Consider the following 24,392-nt stretch of genomic DNA (forward strand, 5'->3'; position numbering starts at 1 on the left):
TCCTGCTGCTGTAAACAACAACAACAACAAGAGTGAAACAGTATCTTTTATACTTCTAATCCATTGATCCAGTTTTCCTGTGAGGAAAGTTTGTTTATTCAGTTATGAGAATATACCTTTGACATGTTTACTCTTACACACCCAAAGTTACATTGTACACCTGTAAGTCCTGACTCCTGAACTCAAAACCTTACAGAAGAAAAAGTAGGTAAATATAAATTGAACTATACCACTAATGTGTTTATAGTATCATAAGTTAAAGTAATCATTATGTAGAAAAAGGGTTCCTGTCAGTGTTTTACTGTAAACTATGATATTTTTGTATTTATATAATTGTTGCTCTGGTTTGTATTTGCCATTGCCAAGTGTTTTGAAATAGTCCATTTAGTTTAGGGAGTAGGAGATTTTCCTCCACCAATATTGGAACCCAAAATCACCAAAATTAGAGATACATGGTTCCCACTGCAAAGAAAGGGTGTGAGTGTAACCTGTAACCTGTACAGTTACTAGTATAAGTGGATGTCAGACACATGCAGTACAGTAAAAGTAAAAAATTGCATAAAATAGAAATACTCAAGTAAAGTACAAGTACATTGAATTTGCTGCCCATAGATCATCAGTGATGTGTAATTGACTGCAGCCTTTTCAGTTGGTGATTTTCCCCAGCACACTCTTCAAGTGTCACTGTTTGTCGGTCAACATGCTATTTAAGGACACAACACTTAGACTAATGAAGGACTGCTGTTACTGCAGCTGTTTGTTGGCGTACACTGCTTTGACCGCAGGAGTGACTTTTTTTTAGTTTGGCTGCATATGTCTGCATTGCAGGGGGAACACAATGGTGTGATACAATAACACATCAGGCTAAGATGGGGCACACTGGTGTTGCTAGATGTTATGGCCACCCCTGATCTCTCTTTACCTTCATTTCCTGTCACCTCTCTAATGTCAAAAATATAATAAATGCCAAAAAATAGATAAATGTTTTGAGTGAAGCCCATTGTTAGCTTTAATCAACTACCAAAGCTGCTAAAAACTGCTTGGGGCATCAAGAAGTAATCAGAAAAACACTGCAAACAACACAAAAACTGTAAAGGTCACAAACATTTCCACACTGAATCTATCCTACAGCAGCATTTGATTCAAAGTCTTGACTAAAACCGATACTTTCCAAAGTGTCACACTTCTGCACACCTGGAGTTGCCTTCATGTTCTGACCTGCGTATTGTGTTGAATTATATAAGCTACAAAAGGCAGGTGTCAAATTGACAAGGGTTACAATAATCTTAAACACTTCCTTGACACAGAAATGGTAGTCAAAAATGTCAGTTACCATTTTAAATTATACATTTTGGGGGGGTTTGAAATTGAAAATCATTATCTCCAAATGCTCTCCTCTTGTCTATAGACATGGCCTCAGCCGGCAGCAGCCTCCCATGTGAAGAGCAGCTCCTGTGTTCAATATGTGTGCATCCGTTCTCTGAGCCTGTCACCACTCCGTGCGGACACAACTACTGCAAGACGTGTATCACGGGGTACTGGGACAGCAGTCACCAGACACAGTGTCCACTCTGCAAGAGGGAGTTCCGCAATAGACCGGAGCTAATGGTCAACACAGAGTTCAGAGATATGGTGGAGCATTTCGGCAACATGGGGGTGATGGGTGAAGAAGAGGACACCCTTGCCACACCAGGGGAGGTGCCTTGTGACATCTGCCTAGGACCAAAGCTCAAAGCCCAGAAGACGTGCCTGGTGTGTTTGGCCTCATACTGCCGGCCTCATCTGGAGCCTCACCGGAGATTCTCCAACCTCAAGAAACACCAGCTGGTCCACCCCGTGTCAAACCTTGAAGACAGGGTTTGCAAGAAGCACAACAAGATGTTCGAGCTCTTCTGTCGCGTGGAACAGAAGTGTGTTTGTTTGGTGTGCTTGAAGGACGACCACGCAACGCATAGCCCCGTCCCGCTGGAGAAAGCGTTCAGAGAGAGGAAAGCCCAGCTCCACAGTGTGACCACAGAGATAAAAATGATAGAAAACGCCAAATCCAGGAGCATCAAGGAAATCCAAAAATCAGTGGAACAGAGCAAGAGAGAATTAGAGAAAGAGATAGCAGACATTGCTGAGGTTTTCACCGCTCTGGTGGCCTCTCTGCTAAGGAGCCAGGCCGAGCTGACGGAGCTGATCCGGGAGAAGCAGAAAGCAGCGGAGAAGCGGGCTGGAGACCAAGTGACAAAGCTGGAGCGAGAAGCCGGCGAGTTGAGGAGAAGACGATCCAAAATGGAGAACCTCCTACAAACAGAGGACCACCTCAGCCTTCTGCAGGGCTGTCCATCCCTCTATTCCCCTGCCCACACTGAGGACCTAATAGACCCACTGTCACACTTCACCCCTCCGTTTACCCTGGAGCCCTTTGACATCAAACCACAGAGTCACGTGGGAACGGTGAAAAAAGCAGTGGCTGAGATGGAGAAGACGCTCAACAATGAGATGCAGATGCTCATTCACGAGGTGCGGTTGTCCGATGGCTGCGTGGCTGTAGGACAGCTCGATGTGGCCAAAAGCGCCATGAGGAATGAGTTCATTAGAGAAGTGTGGAGCCCGCCTCAGGACAAGCTCATGATGATCCAGCAGTGCGATGCGGTGGATGTGACTCTGGACGCCTACACGGCCAATTCACTTCTAACGGTGTCAGAGGATGGCAAACAACTCCGATTCCTTCAAAGCCGACAATTTCTCACCGCCTTGTTCGGGAGAAAATTTGAATTTCAACCCTTAGTGCTCGGGAGAGATGGGTTCTCTTCAGGCAGGTTCTACTACGAGGTTCATGTCAGAGGTAGTACAGGCTGGCTCGTGGGAGTGGTCAAAGAGTCCATTAAAAGGGAGATGTTTGGCTTACCTACCCCTGAGCTGGGAGGCTGGACATTACTTAAACATACCGAACAATTCCAAGATGTGTATTTCACTGGTAGACATAATAACCTCCACCCCCTGCAACTGAGGGAAAGGCCCCAGACAGTCGGCGTGTTTGTGGATTACGAGATGGGACAGGTCTCCTTCTACGACGTGGAGAACAGGACTCTGATCTACACCTACTCAGGATGTCCCTTCATCGAGACCACGTCAGGCCTTAAAGCTTTTGTCTATTCCGTGGCTGGCACTTCTGTACACAGCAGGCCAAAGCTCTACCCTATTTTTGGCGTGTTTGGAGATGACTCAAACAACGTACTCCAAATCACTCCTGTGGCCCACGCAACTTAAGGTGCCGCATGACATCAGGGGAAATTAATGTGTGACTTGTGCACCAAAAAGCTTTGTCATGTCAGATCTCAGCTCTCTTTGGGGCACACACATTATCGGAATAGATGTTTCTTGCAGCAGAGATGAAATAAGAGTAACATAAACAGAGTAGCAAAAAAAACGTCAGACTAGAGCTCAATGGAACAGGCTTGATCAATCACCTGTAAGCTACTTGGTTCTTTTCAAACAAGTAAAAAGGTAATCAATCAATTATACAAAATTGATACATGTTGCAATACCTTCATCTGGCCAGAAGATGGCCCCATTGTTTAATCACTGTTGTAGTCAGTTCCTCAAGGACTACTGAAGGAGGACCTTCAAAATGCTTTGGATAAATATTTTTCATTGTAGAAAAGATTTGTCAATCTACAGAAAACAAACGTCTGATCATTTTGATAATCGTTTCATTGTTCAATTATTTATAATGCAGATATGCCATATGAATACCTGTTTCTAGCTTCTCAAATGTGAGTATTTGCGTGTTTTCTCAATAGTATATGATAGTAACCTAAAACATATGTTGGTCTTGATCTGTTGGTTGTAACGAAACAAACAACTTAAATGTTTTAATGTGGCTTACAGATGTCTTCATTCAGCACATATCATTATTACCTACTTTTTCTAGCCATTTGTTTTTTTATTAATTTTGTTCGCCATTGACTTAATTGAATTAGAATCATATATTTATGTGTTAAATTATGTTTTGATCACTGACCACTGTTTGGTCCATGTACATTATCTTTCTGAAGGCTCAGACATCCATCTGGCATGCTTAGCAAAGAGAGACCTGATAAATGAGCTTCAAAACCGGTGTTTTGGTTATGGACGTATAGTTTGCAACTGATATGTTAATACTGCTTCATAAAAGTACACTACTTCAACTTTTGCCTCTCAGACCTTTTTCTTTTTTTTCCCCCTCATCTTACATTGAGCTATATTGGGGTGTCAAGTGCCTTGCTAATGGGCAGTGTCTTTTGTCAACCTTTTATTTTGCAATGATAAAATACACAGGCCTCCAAGCTGAAAGTTTTCACTGATCAAGTTAGCAGAGAGCTTCAGAAGGGAGCGCTGGTCCACCACTTAGTGTGTCTCTCTCAAGGGGAACTTTAGCCAGCAGACTATTTATACCTCTGCTGTCTGACTGACTGGCGCCCTGGGAACTGGGACACTGTGTGTGTGTGTGTTTTTGTGTGTGTGTGTGTGTGTGTGTGTGTGTGTGTGTGTGTGTGTGTGTGTGTGTGTGTGTGTGTGTGTGTGTGTGTGTGTGTGTGTGTGTGTGTGTGTTTTAGGTCATTGTCTTGTTGGAAAGATGTCTTTAGGATGATAATGTGTAATTGTGTGGTTGTGTGTTAGAGAGAGAGAGAGAAACGGGCAGAGAAAGTAAGCTGGGAGGCCTGCATGACCTGCTATCAAATATGCCACATATACTGTATGTAGGTCATTCACTCATCAAACCAAGATCGGGTCTGAAGAGTGAACATGCCATAGGACGCAGAGAGATTGATAAGCATCGCTCTAGAAAGATGAGAGGCGTTTTCTGCAAAAGTAAAGATATGAATTAACAAGCATAAATAATTTAATAATAAACTTAACATTACAAATCAAACTCAGAGTGTGTGATTTGTGGTTCAATATCAGTCAAGGCTATGATATTTACATTTGAGGGGTTTTATACTGAACAGCTTCTACTGATGCAAACATCACTAGCGTTAGTCGATTGAGGAACCCAGTTTGAATCTAACTGCTGTCATCATCTCCTCCTAGTGGCAGAATAACCCCACTGTTAAATTTATCATGATGTGATGAAATCTATCACGATCCATTACTGTGAATACGGAATATAAGATGATAAATGATTGAGAGATATTCTCAGAGAGAAGACAATCCAAATCAGACAGAAATCACACTGATTACTTTGTTTAACTACAGTATATGACTGAGAGGAAATTTCAACCAAACATGGATGATGGCTCTGTTCCAGGAATTATTGCCATTCGATTCAGCTATTGATTATGTTAATGTTACACACATTTGAAGAAAATGTCTGCTGTGAAAAAGGGTCTATGGCTTTTCTCATTGAACTTCCTGGCCATTCTGTTTTGAAACAATTGCCAAATAATCACCTTTTAGGTTAACTAAACAAATGAGTTAAGAGTTCCTATGAACATGTCACCTAAAAGTAAAGTTACTGAAAAGCACCCATGTTGCGTTGTCGTAAAGGGTCCTGACTCTCCCAAAGATACAATTTAAATAAGACTTCCTGGCCAGGACTTGCTATGTGCAGTGAATTTACTCAAATAATGTAATGCCTAATGTATTATTTTAGATTTATTTTAAATTTAGTATATCCATTGCATTCCTCTATATAATTCCATTTCAGGAAATATTGTACTTTTTATTAGTTATTTGACACATATACTTATTTCACAATTCATTGAGTTTTGGAATTATTGTTATAAATTAATGAGTAGCCTAGTCTATAGTCAAAAATTATCACCAACAACGAAAGTAGTGAAATGCTGCTTACACATTAATCCTTCAGAAATAATCAATTAAGAATTATGCAAAGGTGGTATAAAAGTCACAAGAGGTAATGAGTCATTTTACTATTGATACAAAAAGTAGGCTACATTTTGCTTATAGCCTACGTGCTTGAAATGTAATCATATGTCGAATGCTATAGGCCTATATTTTACAGTGTGCTATAACAAGAAAGGATCTAATTAATAATTCAACCCGAGCTGGATTTATATAGCCCTACAAAAAAGACAAAATGAGGAAGAGGCCTAGACTGTGTGGGTACTGTTATCTTATATTGATATGAAAGGTAACATTTTATTCGTATTGTGCCCTTGATAATTCTGGATTATCATGCACGCGACTCAGATGGGAGCTTTATTATACTATGGCTGGGAGAGACGGGAGAGACTGGGGGCACGTGTCGGGGGCGCGCGCTCCACCGTGGTGACGTCACGGGAGCGCCGGAGCAGTAGCGGGGAAGCCACCAGTGGAAGAGCTGGCAGAGACGGGAAAGGAGGGAAAGACAGACGGAGAAGATAGACAGCAGACCGAGAGACAGCTACGATACGGTTGAGAAGAAAGCATTTCACCTCGACTGACCGTCTATTACGCCGCAGGTCGTCACTTACAGGCTTGACAGCAGCAGAATAGCTGAGGAGGATATGTGACTGGCCTTTCTCACACGGAGCATTATTTCACAACCGAGGGCAGCAACGTAAACACAGCCGCAGTGAGTACTGGAACTTAGCTGGCAGTGTGTCGGAATGTGCGCGTGGACACATGTTTAATACACAGGCCCACGTATAGTGCGCGTGCTAGCCTATTTGTTTGTGTGTGCTGTAGACGTGTTGGCCACTTCTCGGTCAACCTCACGTATGTTCTTGTCTTCTTGTGTGCGACTCGTAGCAGTCACCTTTGTGGGATAAAGGGAACACCAGCACTAGGCTAACATGATTAAAATTTGATGCCCGCTTTGAGATGCAGCGGTTCCAGGTCAGCTCTTTAGACCTACTGTAGGCTATATGTTACGTTTCGACTGGAGGACTTGATACGTGCTCTGGCCAGACTCTCATTATGATAGGCTACATTCTGTTATTTTTTTTTGCACGAGCCCATTTAACAACCATTTCCTCTCGTTTTGTCCAATAACCCAATTGAAGCGGTGTGGCCCGAAGCTTCCCCCTGCATAACATGCTAATAACACAATGTCTCGTCTTCCAAATGCGATTATCAAGCTGCTCACTGTGTTGCAGACGGCACAAGTGCTGCTGACAGCCTTTTAGTTTGTCACAGCCACATCATTGTTATCATCTTCCTACAGCGCCAGTTAAGCGACCATGTTGTACTTTCAAGTGGGTTTATCTCGTGTGCTAATTGTGCGGGTGGTGCAAGTTTATTTTCTAGCAATACATAGGCCTATCCCATTTTAGTAATCTTTTTCCACTAAAATAGTTTTTTTTAATGCTGCCATAGCCGCACGTCTTGCCAACTGACAGCCACCGCACAGGAAGCCACTCCAGCGAGACAAGCTCAAGCAACACGTATCGGCTACGACATGGGCAACGACATCATTGCAAAAACAAAATCGATGTGTGTAAAAAAACGTCACGTGTAGCCTTTCCGATGTGATGTGTTGGTGTAATCTTGAAATCTGCGTTAGTTTTGCAGGGTACGCCGTGATTTCCTCTATGTTCCGCCCCACAGCAATATTTATTTGCACCGCCCCTCCTCCGGGAACACCAAGTCAGGGAACTGAGCCGCTTCCTTCCACACTGAGGTTACTGTAAACACACACTGGGCATTTTTAAATGGATCTGCACACCTAATGGCAAAGTTTGGGTAAACGTAGGCTCAGTTCTTTGAACCTTTCTTTGATTTCTAATGAACCTTTGTGCACAGCTTGAGAGCCTTCTGACTCCTTTGTCTCCGGGCTCAACATCAGAAGTAAAAAACAACAACAACTTTTGCCTCAAGGTCTTGATACTCGGCAGCAACATGAAAAACACTGTAGCTCTTTCTAATGCTTGCCCGTCCTCACCTTTATCACAAGACCTTGTTTGTTATGTATTTATTCAAGTTATGTTATCTCTTTGCCAGGGTAAAGATTCATTACTTTCATCTCAGACAGATAGATAGATAGATGGATAGATAGATGGATAGATAGATAGATAGATAGATAGATAGATAGATAGATAGATAGATAGGCAAATTCTCTGGGGCGCTTTTGGGTCACCTTCTCAAGTCCTGTCATCTTTATTTGACTTGGCAACTTGAATGTACGAGCAAATTCCCTTTTTACAGGATGTGCCTGGGGGAGTTCCACTCTCTCACTTTCTCTTTCATTAACTACTACACACTCCCAAATTAGTTTTTGTGCCTCCCTGCCTCTGTGCTGATTGTCAAGTAGTCTCAACAGTGCGTTTTTCCACGTTTATTACGTAGGCAGCAGCAACCAAAGATTAAATAAGTGGGCGTGGTGTGTGTTTGCATGTGCGTGACATAGATGTATTTCTGTGTGTGTGTGTGTGTGTATGAACCTTTTGATTGTATGCACGTTCTGTTTGCCTGGCCTGCATCTCGGATTAATTTCCTGTGGTGCACAATAGACTGGAGCTGATGCTATCCGTCTCTTATCAGTGTTGTGCTTTCCAAGAGTCTCAACCATATGATATGGCCTTATCACTGATAGGAACTGGTGGCACAGTGTGAAGTTACAAGGAGCGCATTCACTCCGGTGTGAGCCAAAAAGCTGTATCTCGCCCAGACATCCTCTGCCTAATATTTTGTCCCAAGCGTAATTGGGACCGCTCAGTTAATTGATAAGAAACTCCCGTGCAGTTTTAGTCTATTCCAATATCCTGTCTGTGCAGGTTTAAAATATGTTTATCCTTGTTAGAAAGGTGCTGAAAAACACACACAAAAAAAATCAATTGTTAGAATAGTGATTTATTTCTAAATGAAATATACACATGAATCTGGTTGAAATATTTAACAGTACCGTAACGGAGTAGAGCACACGCCTTGTTTTGACATGCATGCTTTGGAGTGATTGTACAAGATCAGCCATGCAAATAACGCAGTTAATGCAGGAATTCATTGTATTATTTCCGTGCGTCTTCATTGCATGCACCTATAATTATGGCACTAAATCCTACTTTGCATTTTCCCTCATGTATTAATGAGCAGGATTTCTTTCCTGCTCCATGCAGGTTGGTTTTGATTTTCTTTCAATTTCAGCCAAATTCTCAATACCATTTCCCTATTTGTATATTCACGAATTATAGATATATTAGATTGCTGTGGATTTAACATGGTAAGGGGAACTGGAGATTTAAGGATTTCAAATTAATAACATTAGCATCTTTTAAAGGGTTTTGCTTAAAAAAAAACATACCCCTTGTTAAATGTAGGCCTAAAAGAAAATCTATTCCTGGGCCATTCTTGCTCAGCGCACACATATGAATAATTATGTGATCACTTGAGAGTTGCTCTAAGTAGGATTAAGTATCTTGATAAATGTGTCTTATTGGTCTCACTTAGCGAATAACTTACTCTCAATTAACTCTTTATAGAAATTCTTAAGGTTAATTCCTTCACGTTTATTGACTAGTATGAAGTAATACTATTTCATCTCACCCCTTTTCCCTCTTCCCGAAAATTGCAACCTGGTTTTTCAGTGAGGTAATGTTACGAATGCTCTTGCTAAATAATTTGTGAGGGTTAAAAAACAAAAATCTGAATACTGTGAACGGGCGGGTTAGTTTCTAAAATCTTCAGACAAATGAGGTGCAGAGCAAGTTGGGCTCTCCTCTTCAGCTGGGTTGTGGAGTTGACTATCAGTTGGATGTGTGTGTATCCATTCCCCAGACAGCAGCAGGTAGTCCCATCCAGCCCCATCACATCACTATACCAGCCTGACAGGAACACAGAGTAATGGAGAATAGTAATATTCAAGATGAGTATGATGTGTTTTTATGAGCCCCCTGATCCCCGGGGCCACGGACAAACTTCTATCTAACCCCCCACGCTGAAACACCAGTCGCCTAAGTGTGTGTGTGTGTGTGTGTGTGTGTGTGTGTGTGTGTGTGTGTTGCATTGTGCAATGTGACAGATGGATGTGGTGGTGTGTCACATAAATAGAACATGCGGAACACCTTCAGGAATGCTGATGGAGAAAGGGAGAGAGAGAGGAAGTGAAAGCATCAGGGAGACCATAGGGAGAGTCGAGGAACCAAAGGAAGGGAGCGAACGGTGTGAAATGAAATGATGAGGAATAAACAGGTGTAGGCATTTACATCAGACACTAATCTCTCTCACATTAAAGCTGGAGTCAGCAATTCTGGAGAATGTTTGTTGACAAAATCACTTTTTCTCCTAATCAGTGAATATCTCCTCACGATCGGCTATCTGTTCCTACTGTGTGTGCGGCGTGCTGATAAAGAAAAATCTGGTGTGTAGGCTCTGTAAACGGGTATGTAAGCAAAGGGGGCCACCGTAGCTATAGCAACATGCCCTTTACAGAGCCTTTTCAGTGTATTAACACTGGATTTTTCAGCTCACACACAGTATGGACAGGTAGCGGATTGTGAGGAGATATTCACTGATAAAATGTTTTTTCACTACGCGTTCTCCAACATCGCTGACTCCACATTTAAGTAGCCTGCGCCTCATTTCTGCTTGGCTCTATCATAAACTCTATAGTGACAGTTGCATTGTTAAAGATTATGTTGATCTGAAGCCACTATCATATTTTCATACTGACAATGGATCACATGAATACTTGTGAAAGGGGTTTGCTTGTAAAGAGAAAGCCACAGATAATCATTGCCCGGCTGTGCCGCTCCTTTATAGTTTTTTTAGCTCATTGTTTTGGTTTTCCGGTCAACAACAGTTTTATGGTGTTGTATCATTCGTGGTACTGTTTTCACTCTAGAAAACCCACTGTAGTCTTCCAGCCCATCACCAAAGAGAAAAAAAGTAAGCGACTATTTTTTTGATCCAAAAGTTTCCCTCAGGAGTTGGTAAAGACCAAAAACAGAGCAGAAAGGAGAGTGAACATTGGACTTAAACTCAGCAGGTGGGCACAAACACGTCTCCAAATAAATGCTAATGTGGCTCCATTTAAATGAGCATCTGTTTGCTTACAAATTCTCCATAATGCATTAAAAAGGTGATGATATGTCAACGTCAAGTTTTGAGTTGCTTCTTTATCTTAAGCTATGTTTTGAAAATGACTGCTGTGCTGGTTATCTACAAGTAGGCTACAAGTACAGTTCTTGGCATTCAACTCCAGAGACTCTTATTGGTAGCCTAGTGTGATATTCTAGGATTTTATGAGGCCCAAGACAACTGCGTGTGTGTGTGTGTACACTGGTGTTTCCTGTAGAGTGTTGTGTGGACATTAAGGGGCTGAGGATATTTTGGTTCTCAGGTTCACTCCTGGGCCTGCTCCAGGATCTGGTCCAGAAGCTTCTGTGGTTGGTAGTAGTACGGGCATCTTTGTTGTTGGATATGTACAGTAACAGCCTGTGATAAAAGGCAACTAACCTGAAATTGCAATTATATAGATGCAGAGGTCAGACTGTCAGATTATGCATAATATTATAAAATGATTAATGATTAGAATGATAAATGTTCAAGACATGACAGAAATGGCATATAATCCCCAAATCCATCTTCTCTGATGTGAATATTTTCTGGTTTACCTATATTGTTGTCTGACAGAACTTTACATTGGCTTGTACACTTTCTTAAGGGCTTTCACTTGCAGCAAACTCCATCTGCTGATTTAGACTACTGTTTCAAAGGTCAAGAGTGAACTTTTATGGACTCTCAGTCAGTGTTGGGAGTGTTGAACAGATGTTTTGTTATGGCTGCGCCCCACTGCCTTTTCACATTTGTAACTTGTAAGAATGTGTGAAAGAATGAGCGATGGTAATCCGCCACACAGATGGGTCTTGGATGGTCATATGCTTGTGTTTTCTCAATCTTGTCAGGTGTGTTTGCCTGTGTGCCCGTTTCAAGTGCCGCTGGCATTTTTTTGTTTTCAAATTTTTTCGTGGAATCCAGTTGAAAGGGGAGATGTATAAATATGCTTGCCAGAGCGGCACTTTCATTTGAAATTGTAAGCTCCAGGCTATTATTTCCTAAAATTACCACAAATAAATCCTTAAACGGAGGATCTGGTGGTTTATTCATGTGATGTGACCCTTAGACTTGAACTGAAGAAAACACAACATGGTGTGTGTTGTCGTTTCCATGAGGTTTTCAAGCCAATAAAAAAAGAAAAAAGTGTGTGTGTTTTAGCATAGTGTAATAGATTGGTGACCTGTCCAAGGGTGTACAGTGCTGGGATATGTGTATTTATTGTCCTGTACCTATTTGAGACTCTTGCAGTGAACCAGGAAAATACATTGTCTTCACTGAATTAAAATAAGGCTTGTGGTTCCCCGCTGGTTAAATATGAGTGAAGAAAGTGAGTGGTCCTTTCTACAACCAATCAGAGTGAGTTTCTTTATCCTTCAACCACTCACTCACCCTATAAGAGAATAGGCAGGTCATGGCTGTAAAAATAGCTGTGTGTGTGTGTGTGTGTGTGTGTGTGTGTGTGTGTGTGTGTGTGTGTGTGTGTGTGTGTGTGTGTGTGTGTGTGTGTGTGTGTGTGTGTGTGTGTGTGTGTGTGTGTGTGTGTGTGTGTGTGTGTGTGTGAATAAATGCTTAAATAAAGGATACAAGAGAGGCCAGACATATGCAACCCTTATTGCACTATAGGGAAAATTAGGTTATTATGGGCATAAGCATTATCTACAGGTCAGCAGATTCAGAGGGGAGGAGGAAAGCCCTGAACAAACACACGCATGCACAAACACACACACACACACTTATTTAGCCTCAAATGAAGCATTAGATTCACGTGTGTGTGTGTTATTATACTCACGGCCACTGAGCTGATGTGCATCTGTCAATGTGTCATCTATTTACCTTTGATTTGTGCGTGGATTAATATAGTTGTGCGTAAATCTGCACAAGTGTACAGTTTTTTGTCTGTGTGCATGCCGTTTGCATGAAGGCACATACTGTACAGTGTTTCCCCCAGGAAATGTCTTAGTCAAGGTGGTCACTGTCAAGCCGCGCAAAGCGCCGCGGCGAAAATTTTGGGGGTATTTTGCTCAAAGATGCCAATGCGCCCTAAAGAAATGGTTCTGTTTATTTGAATGACACTGACCTTACAGTTGTGCAATTTTGTTTGCTATGTGCACATTTTGTGCAAACATGCAGACGGTACAAAATACAATTAAAGAAAAGTTCTACTGTTTTGGTGCAATACCATGCAGACACACTAAATACAAATAATGGACCATACACTTAACATGTGTATCAAAGTGCTTTTTAAAGTTCCTTTTTGGATGGGGGGCTGTTGTGAGATTATTGTGGACAATAGGCATACTGTGATGCGATTAATTCATATATGGTTATTATTAGCCTACTTGCTTGATTTCTTTTTAAATACAGAGGTTATTGGTTGTTTTGGAACATGTATTTCCAAATTTAAAACATAAAAATAAAGCAGCATTTAAAATTCAGAAAAATAAATCTTGTATGGCTACACAAGCATGCTGTTTGAAAAATAATTCAATTATTGAAATAATACAAAGTGTTTTCCCCTTAAAATGACTAAAGGCATTTCAAAGACAGTTACAGTGTGCACTTCTGTAAACTTACTGAAAGGTGCCTGGGCCATCACTCTCATGCATGTATCAGACTTTTCTCTGCGCTGTATGAGCCGATAAGTTGTGTTGCCACGGTGATGTGGAGTTTTAAACTAGTCTAGCTTTGCAGAGCACTTCTTTCTGTTCAGCTAAATATCCCCATAGAACCGCACTGTGTTTATTATCGCCACAGGTTAAATGTCGGTTTGCTGCTGCTCGTTTCCCGCGTACATGCCGTAGTCGCGCGCAGCGCGGGACGGTCGCGCGCGCAGAGCCCCCGACACAGAGCAGCTGATAGTCTGAGCAGAGAGAAACGCTTGGAGACATATGTGCACATTTATTTACCGCAAATCACGGCCTTTCGCGCATTTCTGACCATGAAAAATCACACATCGCGCTTGCTAGTACATTAATTGTGCAGCACTAAAAATAAAAAAAATAAAGATTTAATTTTTTTTTTTTTTTTGGTCGGTCAGTAGTCAAGGCGGGGGGCCGGTTTTGCTAAGGCGGCCGCCTTAACTATAAAGCGCTGGGGGAAACACTGCTGTATATTAGTGTGTGTGTGTGTGCTTGCCTGTGCTAGAGGCAGGGTCCTGGTCTGTTTCTGTCCAGGTGTGTATTTAGCCTTGGGGGAAGATCCAGCAGATGGTCCCTGATTGCATTTGAGTGTGTGCGGTTGTAAGTGAATGGTTGTTGGTGACATCTCCCCGGCCAGCAGAACGCAAGTTTGGAATTGAACTACTTCAAGGGCTGCTAAAGGCCCGGGTCGCGGCCTGAAGTACGGGTCGACTAAAGGGCTGCACAGTCTTCAGACTAAAAAATGAAATGTTACCTTTTGTAGTTAGTCATTTGCAAGGAGCCACATGCGGAGGGAACGATATTTCAGACAACCTGCTCTACAACAGATGTCTCTGCCATACTTTACAAGCAAACTACTAGTTTCAAATCTTCTCCTCCATATTAAAACAAATTCTGTGGCCCCCATCTAACATTTATGTGTATGTTTAACTTTTGTTAGGAATTTCACCCCGTTAACAATATCTGCAGCATGCCTTATGTCGTATTGTGCATTACTGAGAATTGGTCCAGACTTTTTGTTATCATTGAACCAAAGCACCAGAGTAAAGGCAACAGCTTAAATTCCTAGATTGCTAACATTATGGACAAACATTAGTCAGCAGTTTTTGAGGTCAGAGCTGCAGTCTCTAGAGGGGCGGGGAATATTTCTGCGCTCTAACCAGAATCATGTGTTAGACATAAGAAACAAGACAGAGAAAAAAATATTAGGGAAGTTTTCATTCTTTTGTGTGCTGCTGCTGGCTCTTTCTGAAGCAGCGTAGTTCACTTTCGGTCATTCTCGTAAGGGGAGAGTGTGGATCAGATGGCCAGTGTGTGTGTCCAATGGGTCATGTGTCCACTGACCGGAGAGGACATCACAGTCTCCAAGGAAACCCCAATGACCCAATGATCACTGTTGACCCAAATGGCCCTTGTTTGTTTACTTGCTGTATATCTGACACACCACCTGATGCCATGGGGTTAATCCTAAGGTTGAATATAAGGATACATTTTGTAAACATTGTCTAAATATCTCAATTTAATAAACACCAAAGTTTTTCAGTCAGAGCCTACACTTTTTGAATACCACACTATTTTGAACTCATTTTGAACAAAACGTGCCTATGGTGGGCTGTTCAGGGGTCGTGGGAGATCAGAGCATTTCCAACGTTCCAGAACCCTTTCTAATATAGTTTGCAGAAAGGAGTGAAGCTGTGTTCATTTTCTTTGACCTCATCAGTTTTGTTACTTATTTTATCAAACATACAAAAAATATTAAATGGCTCTAAAAACATAACAAAACACGATTTCATACTATTTTCTGCTTTATGTAAAACGTAGCAGTTTATATGTGAAGCATCTGCTATCTATCCAATTATTAATGTAGCCCATACAATGTCTATCCAGTGTATGATTAAGAGGACAAGACAGATAGGCATAGGAATACAAACTGAAAAATAAGATTTAATTGAGCAAAAAAATATTATTCTATTTAAGTGCATATGATTCATACCGCAGGCACACAAATGATTAGCCTTTATGAATACTAAATCAGCTGATTGAACCTTATCTGCTATCAGCCAGTTTATTACGACTCTGTTGTGATGACCGGAGGGGTTAGGATCTTTAGAAGAAGGTGGAATGGGTGGCGGAGAGACAAAGCAGCCTTTGTGATCATATGAACCGACACATGGGGTGATGCTCGTGCCTGTGGGCCCAAGTTTTGACCGTAGCTTTTGGACTGAGCGTATCAGCCTTACATATCTCTCACTTACTGTGTTAATCGATCATGTAATGGATCGTTTGGCTGCCCTCTTGGCCCTAAAGCAGTGCACAAAGTAAACAATGTAAACAAAGACATTAAACCAGTCTGTTATTGCTTAAAAGTTCATCAGATCCATAACGTGTTAAAAACCCAGTGTATTCCTTTGAGTACTATTTAAGTTAAGTGTATCTTTGCTGCACTGATCAATAAAGTCCTGGTCTCTCTCTCCCTTTCTTTTTAGGTGATCCCATCATCCCCGGCCTTGTGGATTAACTTTCCTCCATTATCTCAAGGAATGCTCTATTGATTACTGCTTTCAAACAAAGCCCATCGATTACAGTATAAGGCTTGTGTGAATGCCCTAATCACAGCTATGTCAACTCTGCATCAGGATACTTCAAGAAGTCAAGAAGCACAACTGTAGAACACTGACTGGAGGTTGTGTTTTCAGCTGTTAGATTTAGGATTCCAGATATTTTTCATCCATCTTACTTTTTGTAGCTTTTACTGAATTTGAGTTTGGGAGCATGTCTTTTTGAACCACCTGATCCATTCATTTGAACCAAGGACACTCTTTCGTCACTACAGAAATACGCAGCCATATTCTCTTAACCATGTACGGTAGCTCCCGTTCGGTCTCAAAGCTGGATGTGGTGGGATCCAATGGGAACGGGTCTGGGAGTCCCGGTCGCTCCCCGCGTCTCCCTCGCTCCCCGCGTCTGGCACACCGGCGAAACAGCAGCAGCAGCTCCAGCGGTGGACTGACGGGCTCTGGCAAAACCCTGTCCATGGAGAATATACAGTCTCTAAACGCAGCCTACGCTACAGCAGGCCCCATGTACTTCACCGACTCAACCGATGACCCGATCGGCATAGGCAGCCTGGGCAGTGGGCTCAACCCCTCCCTGCCCAAAAGCACCATGACCCTGGGCAGGGCCGGAGCCAGGGTCCCCTATGGCATCAGGGCGGCCATCATGGGCAGCAGTCCTAATATAAACACTGGAGGAGGAGGAGGCATGCACAGCGACTCCATAGCATTCGGGGGCGAAATGCAAAACCACCAACCACAGGCGGCTACCGTGCCCCACTCCATGAGACAGGTAAGGCATCGTCGCAGTGTTTTTGCTTATTTTATTGCTGCAACCTTGAAGCCAGCATAGCTCTAGGTACAAAGGAAAACAAGTATTTTTTTCCCCAAAAATGTCAAAGTATTCCAGGACAAACATTTTTTTTTTTTGTAAAATTGATTTAGGGTGTCCGTGTCCATTATCTTTGTCTGACCTTTTGAGTGAAAAAGTGTGGACTGTGAAGTAAACATGAAAAGATAAAAGATGACATTATTTACACTCCACAAACAAACAACTTATCACACTGTTCAGTGCATGAGGGGATTTTAGTCGTCCTGGTCATTACACTACATCTAGCTAACTTTTTAAAACTTATTATTTTACTTTGACTAGAGAGAGCTGTGTGGGTATTCCTTATGTTTAAATAGACTAAGGTCTGACCTCACACTCCCTCTGCATTATTAGTCATAACCTGAAAGCTCATCTCTTCCTAATCGAAAATCCTTTCTATGTCTCTCCTAACAATTTCCTCCACAAGCTTTTCTCAATTATTCTGAAAATTGCTATTACTGCAAAGCTGGACTTTCTGTTTTATAATGTTGATCATTTCAATCGTCTATAAAAGTTTCAAGTTTAAACCTATTCTTCCATTTCACTCGCATAACACTCTGTTTGCAAGAATTAGAGGAATACCTAATATACGCTTTTTCAAATCCTAAGAAGACACTGCTGCTTAAATAATTCATCCAAGATACAGTATATATCATTTTTTAATTCATCGATATTATGATGTCCAGATTAATTTTATGGTTGACCCTTTTCCCCATCTCGAAATGTAGTGTCTTGCAAAATAATATCTTGGTACAATATTGTGTGTGTTTGTGTACGTTACCAGGTGAGAGACGGCGCGATGTCGGACCTACAGTCACAGTTAAGAGAAGTGCTGAGAGAGAATGAACTTCTACGCAGGGAGGTAAGGACACACACACCTCTCTGAAAATATACAATGTATGATATCTTATTAGGCAGTTTGTTTGCTATCCTGTAGCTATATTGAAAAACATAAACAACTTAATAATATAGTATAGTAATATTAAGATTCAAGGTGAAATCTCTTATGTAATCAAGGATTTGTGATGTCCCAATCAATACAATCGAACATTTATCTATTTTCTCATGTGTTGATCCAAGCTGGAGGCTAAAGAGTCCAAGTTGAGTTCCTCTATGAACTCCATTAAGACGTTCTGGAGTCCTGAGCTGAAGAAAGAGAGGGCAATGAGGAAGGACGAAGCCACAAAGATGGGCGTGTGGAAGGAACAGTACCGAGTGGTGCAGGAGGAAACACAGGTAGGAAAAACAGTGTGTCTGTATGTGTGTGTGTGTTTCTGTCTTTGCCTTTGCTCAAATCCCAGTAACAAATTAGATAGAAGGAGATTATGTCAACAACAACAACGATATCCCGGGTTCAATTCAATGTCACTGCGGCAAGTCCAGGACCTATAGATTTTCCATGCCAAACTGAGTCAAGCCTATGGTATAGTACTGTAGTTCACCTCAGTTTTGTCTTCATACCATGATATTTTTTTTGCCTGATACCCTGACATACCCCGGATATGTCTCGCTGTTGTAAGAAGTGGGCTGCCTGGTCGCGGGACTCCCAGCTGTCTGTTTGCTTCGGAAGCCATCTGGAAGAGACCGAGACGCAGCAAAGTCTGGCAGGAGGCCGGGGATATTATACAAGAGATGACTTGCACACATACACACTCACACTCACTGTCGCTCGCTGCCTCACTCACAGTGACTCATTTAACTCACACGCTGTCATCCTGAAACCAGTGCGGAAAAACACTCGGTCCACGCTCCCTTTCAGTTCTTAAATGTAAGAAAAATAATCACATTTAGATTTGGGTCATTAACTCTTGCTCTTACCTCTCGGTATGTGTGTGATTTTGTGTGTGTCTGTGTGTGTGTGTGTGTGTGTGTGTGTGTGTGTGTGTGTGTGTGTGTGTGTGTAGGAAAGGATTTAAGGTTGTGAAAAATACATCCCCAGATATTAAATCCCTCTTAAGAGAATTCACAACCAGTTTGGTGTGTGTGTGTGTGTGTGTGCATCTATAAATCCCTAAGTCTGTCTTCCGTGCGCACACTTATTCAAAGTGATGCCGTGTGTGAATAAAGAACAAAGGGAACAGATGACAAGCTGATCAATCTATTATGTATTTGGCCTTCTTCCACCACTAGAAAGTCCTTTGTTGCCTTCATCTACTATACACAAACTCCTCTTTAGGTGTGTGTGTGTGCCGTTCTGGTTCAGTGAATCCACATGCTGAAACATATGAGAATATTTTCTTCTCTCTAATGTTTGTTAATGTCATTCACTTTCATTACTTTCCTTTTCCTCCAAACAAATCGCACCATTTTAACCTGAGGCGTCCTTTTCGCTCCCTGCTTTCGCTATCCCGTCAACTTCTCTTCAGCTTCTCCCCCTTCTTCTGTTCTTCTCTGGCTTTCCTCCATCAACTGTCACGTTTTTTCCCTCCCTCCCTACTCATTCTCCTTCTCTTCTTCTATTTCTGTCACCACATGGTGAGTCAGCTCTCGCTTTCCTCCCTCCCTCCCTCCCTCCCTCCCTCCCTCCTACCTTCCCTCGTCTCTCTCTGTCTTCGCCATCATTTTCATGTTAAAAATCGAATTAAGTTTCCTCCCCAGTAGTTCTGGGATATGTGCGCACAGGCACTCGCATGGCACACATGCACATGCACGCCGGGTCGCCGCCCTTGCTGAGGAATGCACATCTCATCTCCACCCTCCATCCTTCCTCCTCCCTCCTTCTTTCCTCATTTATTCACCTCCTCCCTCGTGCCCGGTCGACTATCTTTACCTCTCTCTTCCGCACGCCTCTGCTCTTTATCTCTTCCTCTCTCACCGTCTGGGCTCCCTCTGCATGACTCACTTCCTTTCCCATTCTGACAATGTGTCGGCAAAAGATTCAAAACCAGAGTAACAGGCATTCCTAATCTAATGTTTTTACCCTTTGGGCACAGGTCACGGGTATAATCATCTACAAAGTTGACTAACTTCTAAATGTCTTGTTGCTCATTACACATTCTGATTCATATTTGTATGATTTGTTTGCTGTGATGACTCGATAGTCTGAAAGAGTCAACAATGGTTATGCCAATTGATTATTTATTAATTTAATGTATTTATTTTAATTAAACAAACATGTCATTTCTGGCTGCAGCACTACAAATCTGAGGATTTGCAGCTTTTCTTTTAGTCTTGTAAATATATTACCTACAAAAAAGACAAGGTGAAGACATTTCTACATTGGATATTTCTTTAAAAAAAAGCTTATCATTAAAGCTGCATTAATGACTTTTTGGCCATTAGGTGGCAGCAGAACAGCCAATAAACAACTTTTAACAAAATAAAGGTTCAATATTCACTCCCCTCCTTGCCCTATGTTTGTCCCACAACAACTTATAGGGAACTACACTCAACAAAAATATAAACGCAACACTTTTGTTTTTGCTCCCATTTTTCATGAGATGGATTTAAAGATCTAAAATTCATTCCAGATACACAATTGTACCATTTCTCTCAAACATTGTTCACAAATCTGTCTAAATGTGTGATAGTGAGCACTTCTGCTTTGCTGAGATAATCCATCCCACCTCACAGGTGTGCCACATCAAGATGCTGATCTGACATCATGATTAGTGCACAGGTGTGCCTTAGACTGTCCACAATAAAAGGCCACCCTGAAATGTGCAGTTTTGTCTCACAGCAAAATGCCACAGATGCCACAAGCATTGAGGGAGCGTGCAATTGGCATGCTGACAGCAGGAATGTCAACCAGATCTGTTGCTCGAGCATTGAATGTTCATTTCTCCACCATAAGCCGTCTCCAGCAACTTCGCACAGCCATTGAAGAGGAGTGGACCAACATTCCACAGGCCACAATTGACAATCTGATAAACTCTATGCGAAGAAGATGTGTTGCACTGCATGAGGCAAATGGTGGTCACACCAGATACTGACTGGTTCTGAGTCCCCAGACCCCCAATAAAGCAAAAAAAATGCACATTTCAGAGTGGCCTTTTATTGTGGACAGTCTAAGGCACACCTGTGCACTAATCATGATGTCAGATCAGCATCTTGATGTGGCACACCTGTGAGGTGGGATGGATTATCTCAGCAAAGCAGAAGTGCTCACTATCACACATTTAGACAGATTTGTGAACAATGTTTGAGAGAAATGGTACAATTGTGTATCTGGAATGAATTTTAGATCTTTAAGTCCATCTCATGAAAAATGGGAGCAAAAACAAAAGTGTTGCGTTTATATTTTTGTTGAGTGTATATGTCTCCTTAGCTGCTTGGATATATATATTATGTTGACCAGTTGGTTGCTGACTTGAGTTTTTTTTTTTTTTGCAAAGAGCCTCCCGCTGTGGCTAAAAGAAATGTCGAGAGAGCCATTAGAACGTACCAAGACAGTAAAAGTGTGGGCAGATAGGACCAAAACATTGAGCTGAAATATATTTAATGGCTACATCGAGCTAGAGTTGTGTCTGTGCTAGTCACTGCCAGCCAACACCTTTCACACACAGAAATTTGATCTAGACCTTCTACTTATTGCCACAGCACTCTCCATCTCTTTCTCACTTGTCTCACTTCTTCTCTCTCTCAGCATTTCACTCCCACTTTGGAACTCCCTCTCTTTCACGGCCCCCTGTCCCTCTTTTCCATTCCTTCTCCTATAGCTGTCCATCTGGGCCTGTGGAGCAGCTTTTGCCACAGATATTAATTCAATAGAAGGGACACACTCCCTGCTCCACCAGTTCAATTGATCTGAACACGGAATGCCCGCTGTATTTATCCTAATACTGCAGTCACTGTTGTTTGTCTCCTTTGTCACTTTTGGTTGCTTAGGTTTTGTGTGTGTGTGTGTGTGTGTGTGTGTGTGTGTGTGTGTGTGTGTGTGTGTGTGTGTGTGTGTGTGTGTGTGTGTGTGTGTGTGTGTGTGTGTGTGTGTGTGTGTGTGTGTGTGTGTGTGTGTGTGTGTGTGTGTGTGTGTGTGTGTGTGTGTGTGTGTGTGTGTGTGTGTGTGTGTGTGTGTGTGTGTTTGGTAGCGGTAGCGTGTCCACCCAATTTCTTCCACCTCTTTGATCACAGCAGGTAAGTATAATGTTTCTTGCAAAAGAAAAAAAGAAAAAGATGATGGAATGTGTGGAATGCCAAAGGAAAGCTTTGCTTCTTTCTGTCCGTCCTAGTTTCTTTCTTTCTTTCTTACAGAAAAAGACAGACACGCACCTTTGGCCTCTTTCTATCGCTTTTCTTCTACATTCTGCACTCCTAACAGGTTTTTTTGCAGTCAGTTTGCAGTACATAAATATACACCCGCAGGCAGTAGGCAAGCAGCAGTTAGCATTCATGATTGTAACCATGACTTCCAGGGTTTGCACCACAGTTTCCATTCTGTAACCGTGCTCTACTCTAGAAGAGTTTAATGCTTAAAGTGACACCTTGCTAATCATTCTTTGTCTAAAATGTAAACATTATTATCAGATTAAGGTGTCATTAATATTATATACATATTGATGATTGATATATATATTTTTTTTAAGGAATAACTATTGCGTTTAGTGCAGGGTGCTTCTCTTTTCTACAAGGTTTGTCCTGGCACTGTTATACCAGCTGAACAATAACCACTCTGTCTGTCTGTTTCTGGGGCTGCTAGATTCTATCCATCATCCTCCACTGTACTCCAGGCCAGTCATGTGACGTCAGCAGCACCAGCATGTGTGTGTGACTGTGGGAGGGGGAGGGTGTGTGTGTGTGTGTGTGAGAGAGAGAGAGAGAGAGAGAGAGATAGAGAGAGAGAGAGGGGGAAAGGAAGATGGTGTACGTGTTTGAATAAAGGGGGTTGATTGTGTCGTGACAAGCTTTTGTCAGCACCCTCATCCATGTTTAGGCTGTGTTTGAGACTGCACATGAGTGTTTGTATGAGTTTGTAAGTTACATCTGTGTGAGCCTGCATGAGTTGGCACATATGCATATTTTAGTTGAAGCGGGTTGCCAGCAGTGTTTTTGTGTGTGTTGGTTTGGGATAGAGACAGAAGGAGCACTGTACCAGGAGGGAATCTGTGTCCTTGCGTGTTTGTGTCAGGACAATTGGGCTTTTTGTATACACAAGTGTGTGTGTATGTCTGCGGGGGGGCGCAATTTGCACAGTTGCCTGCATGTTTAAAATGATGTACTGTATATGTATTTGCGTGTATAATTATGGTATGCACATTTACACAGACACACATGCATGTATATTGCTTTGTACTGCAGCCATTATTTTCTATTTTTATTAAGCCTGTATGTTTGAGTTTGCTTGCAACAAATTTGCATGCATTTCATGTGAACAGAAAGGTATGATGTCATACCTCAGGTTGAGTTTGTGTGATGGAAAAAGAGCAGCAGCCATTGGTTGTGGTACTTTTACTGCTGCACTGTTTTTATTCTCTTTAATTATTAAACCCAATACTCTAGGTGCTGGTTAGGAAAAGAGGTGTGTGTGTGTGTGTGTGTGTGTGTGTGTTTGTTTGTCTGCCATAGGGAGAAAACATTTCTCCTGCATCCATCACAATGAGTTATTTTTTCAGTTAGTTTGAAGGTATTCTTTTAGACTGATGCCAGTTCAGTTAGATCATATTGTATTGGCTGAGTGAGGACTATTTGTTCATGTATTGTATGCATTGTATGCAATTTGGTAGAATTAAGTGGAAAACGTACAAGCTACTGAGGCCAGTGGGCAAAAGGTCTGTGTGTGTGTGTGTGTGTGTTTGTGTGTGTGTGTGTGTGTGTGTGTGTGTGTGTGTGAGGGTTAATCCAAACAGGTACTTGAACTAGGGGTGTGAACGTTTACAAAAATGTCTAACCGTGTACACAACAGATTTTTTTTCGTGTACACGGTTAACCGTGACGTCATTGTCCTCGTGCGCCCGTCGTCTTGTAGGCGCGCGTGCACACACACATACGCGTTCGTTCGCCTGTAAACACACAGTTGACATGAACCACGCTCGTTTTTATATACTTTCTATGGTTTACAAACCTCTTATAATAGGTCCATGGCACACACATACACACGTTCGCCTGGCTGTCATGTGCGCCGTCATTATCGCGCTTCATTAATTTCCTGATTAATATAGCCTATCGCACATTTCTACGATTTCTACATGTCCACGTGTATGCAGGTTGAACAGGTGTTATAAAGTTCGGGCTACTTACGAGCGTAGTTCACGTCAACCGGGTAACTTTAATATTTAGGTTATCTTTCATCTCTCTTCCGTGGCTGTGAGACGAGCCCCAGCACGGCGACTCCCCCCGTATGTGAGTGTGTGCGCCGATACACACACTCATTCACACACACACACACACACACACACTCGCCGAGGGACAGACAGATTCGGCAGACTACCT

The 24,392-nt window shown here is 42.1% G+C and overlaps 2 protein-coding genes across 3 annotated transcripts in view; both read left to right on the forward strand.

Moving 5' to 3' along the window:
* Window positions 1-1,410: 1,410 nt before the first annotated feature.
* Window positions 1,411-3,258, forward strand: LOC307268764 (E3 ubiquitin-protein ligase TRIM39-like; the record flags this gene model as incomplete). Its single annotated transcript, XM_080051510.1, has 1 exon — window positions 1,411-3,258. One exon carries the CDS (start codon window positions 1,411-1,413, stop codon window positions 3,256-3,258), a length of 1,848 nt encoding a protein of 615 aa, XP_079907636.1.
* A 3,063-nt stretch (window positions 3,259-6,321) lies between these two features.
* Window positions 6,322-24,392, forward strand: part of LOC307268506 (ELKS/Rab6-interacting/CAST family member 1-like) — a 125,965-nt gene continuing 107,894 nt past the window's right edge. For both annotated transcript variants that reach the window (XM_080051165.1, XM_080051166.1), the window contains exons 1-4: window positions 6,322-6,547; window positions 16,091-16,949; window positions 17,812-17,889; window positions 18,108-18,263. In XM_080051165.1, coding sequence (XP_079907291.1) covers window positions 16,464-16,949; window positions 17,812-17,889; window positions 18,108-18,263 — 720 coding nt within the window. In that variant the 5' untranslated portion in view covers window positions 6,322-6,547; window positions 16,091-16,463. The remainder of the gene's footprint in view (window positions 6,548-16,090; window positions 16,950-17,811; window positions 17,890-18,107; window positions 18,264-24,392) is intronic.

The sequence above is a fragment of the Ammodytes marinus genome (genome assembly GCF_949987685.1).
Source record: "Ammodytes marinus genome assembly, chromosome: 22".
NCBI classification, from domain to species: Eukaryota; Metazoa; Chordata; class Actinopteri; order Uranoscopiformes; family Ammodytidae; genus Ammodytes; species Ammodytes marinus.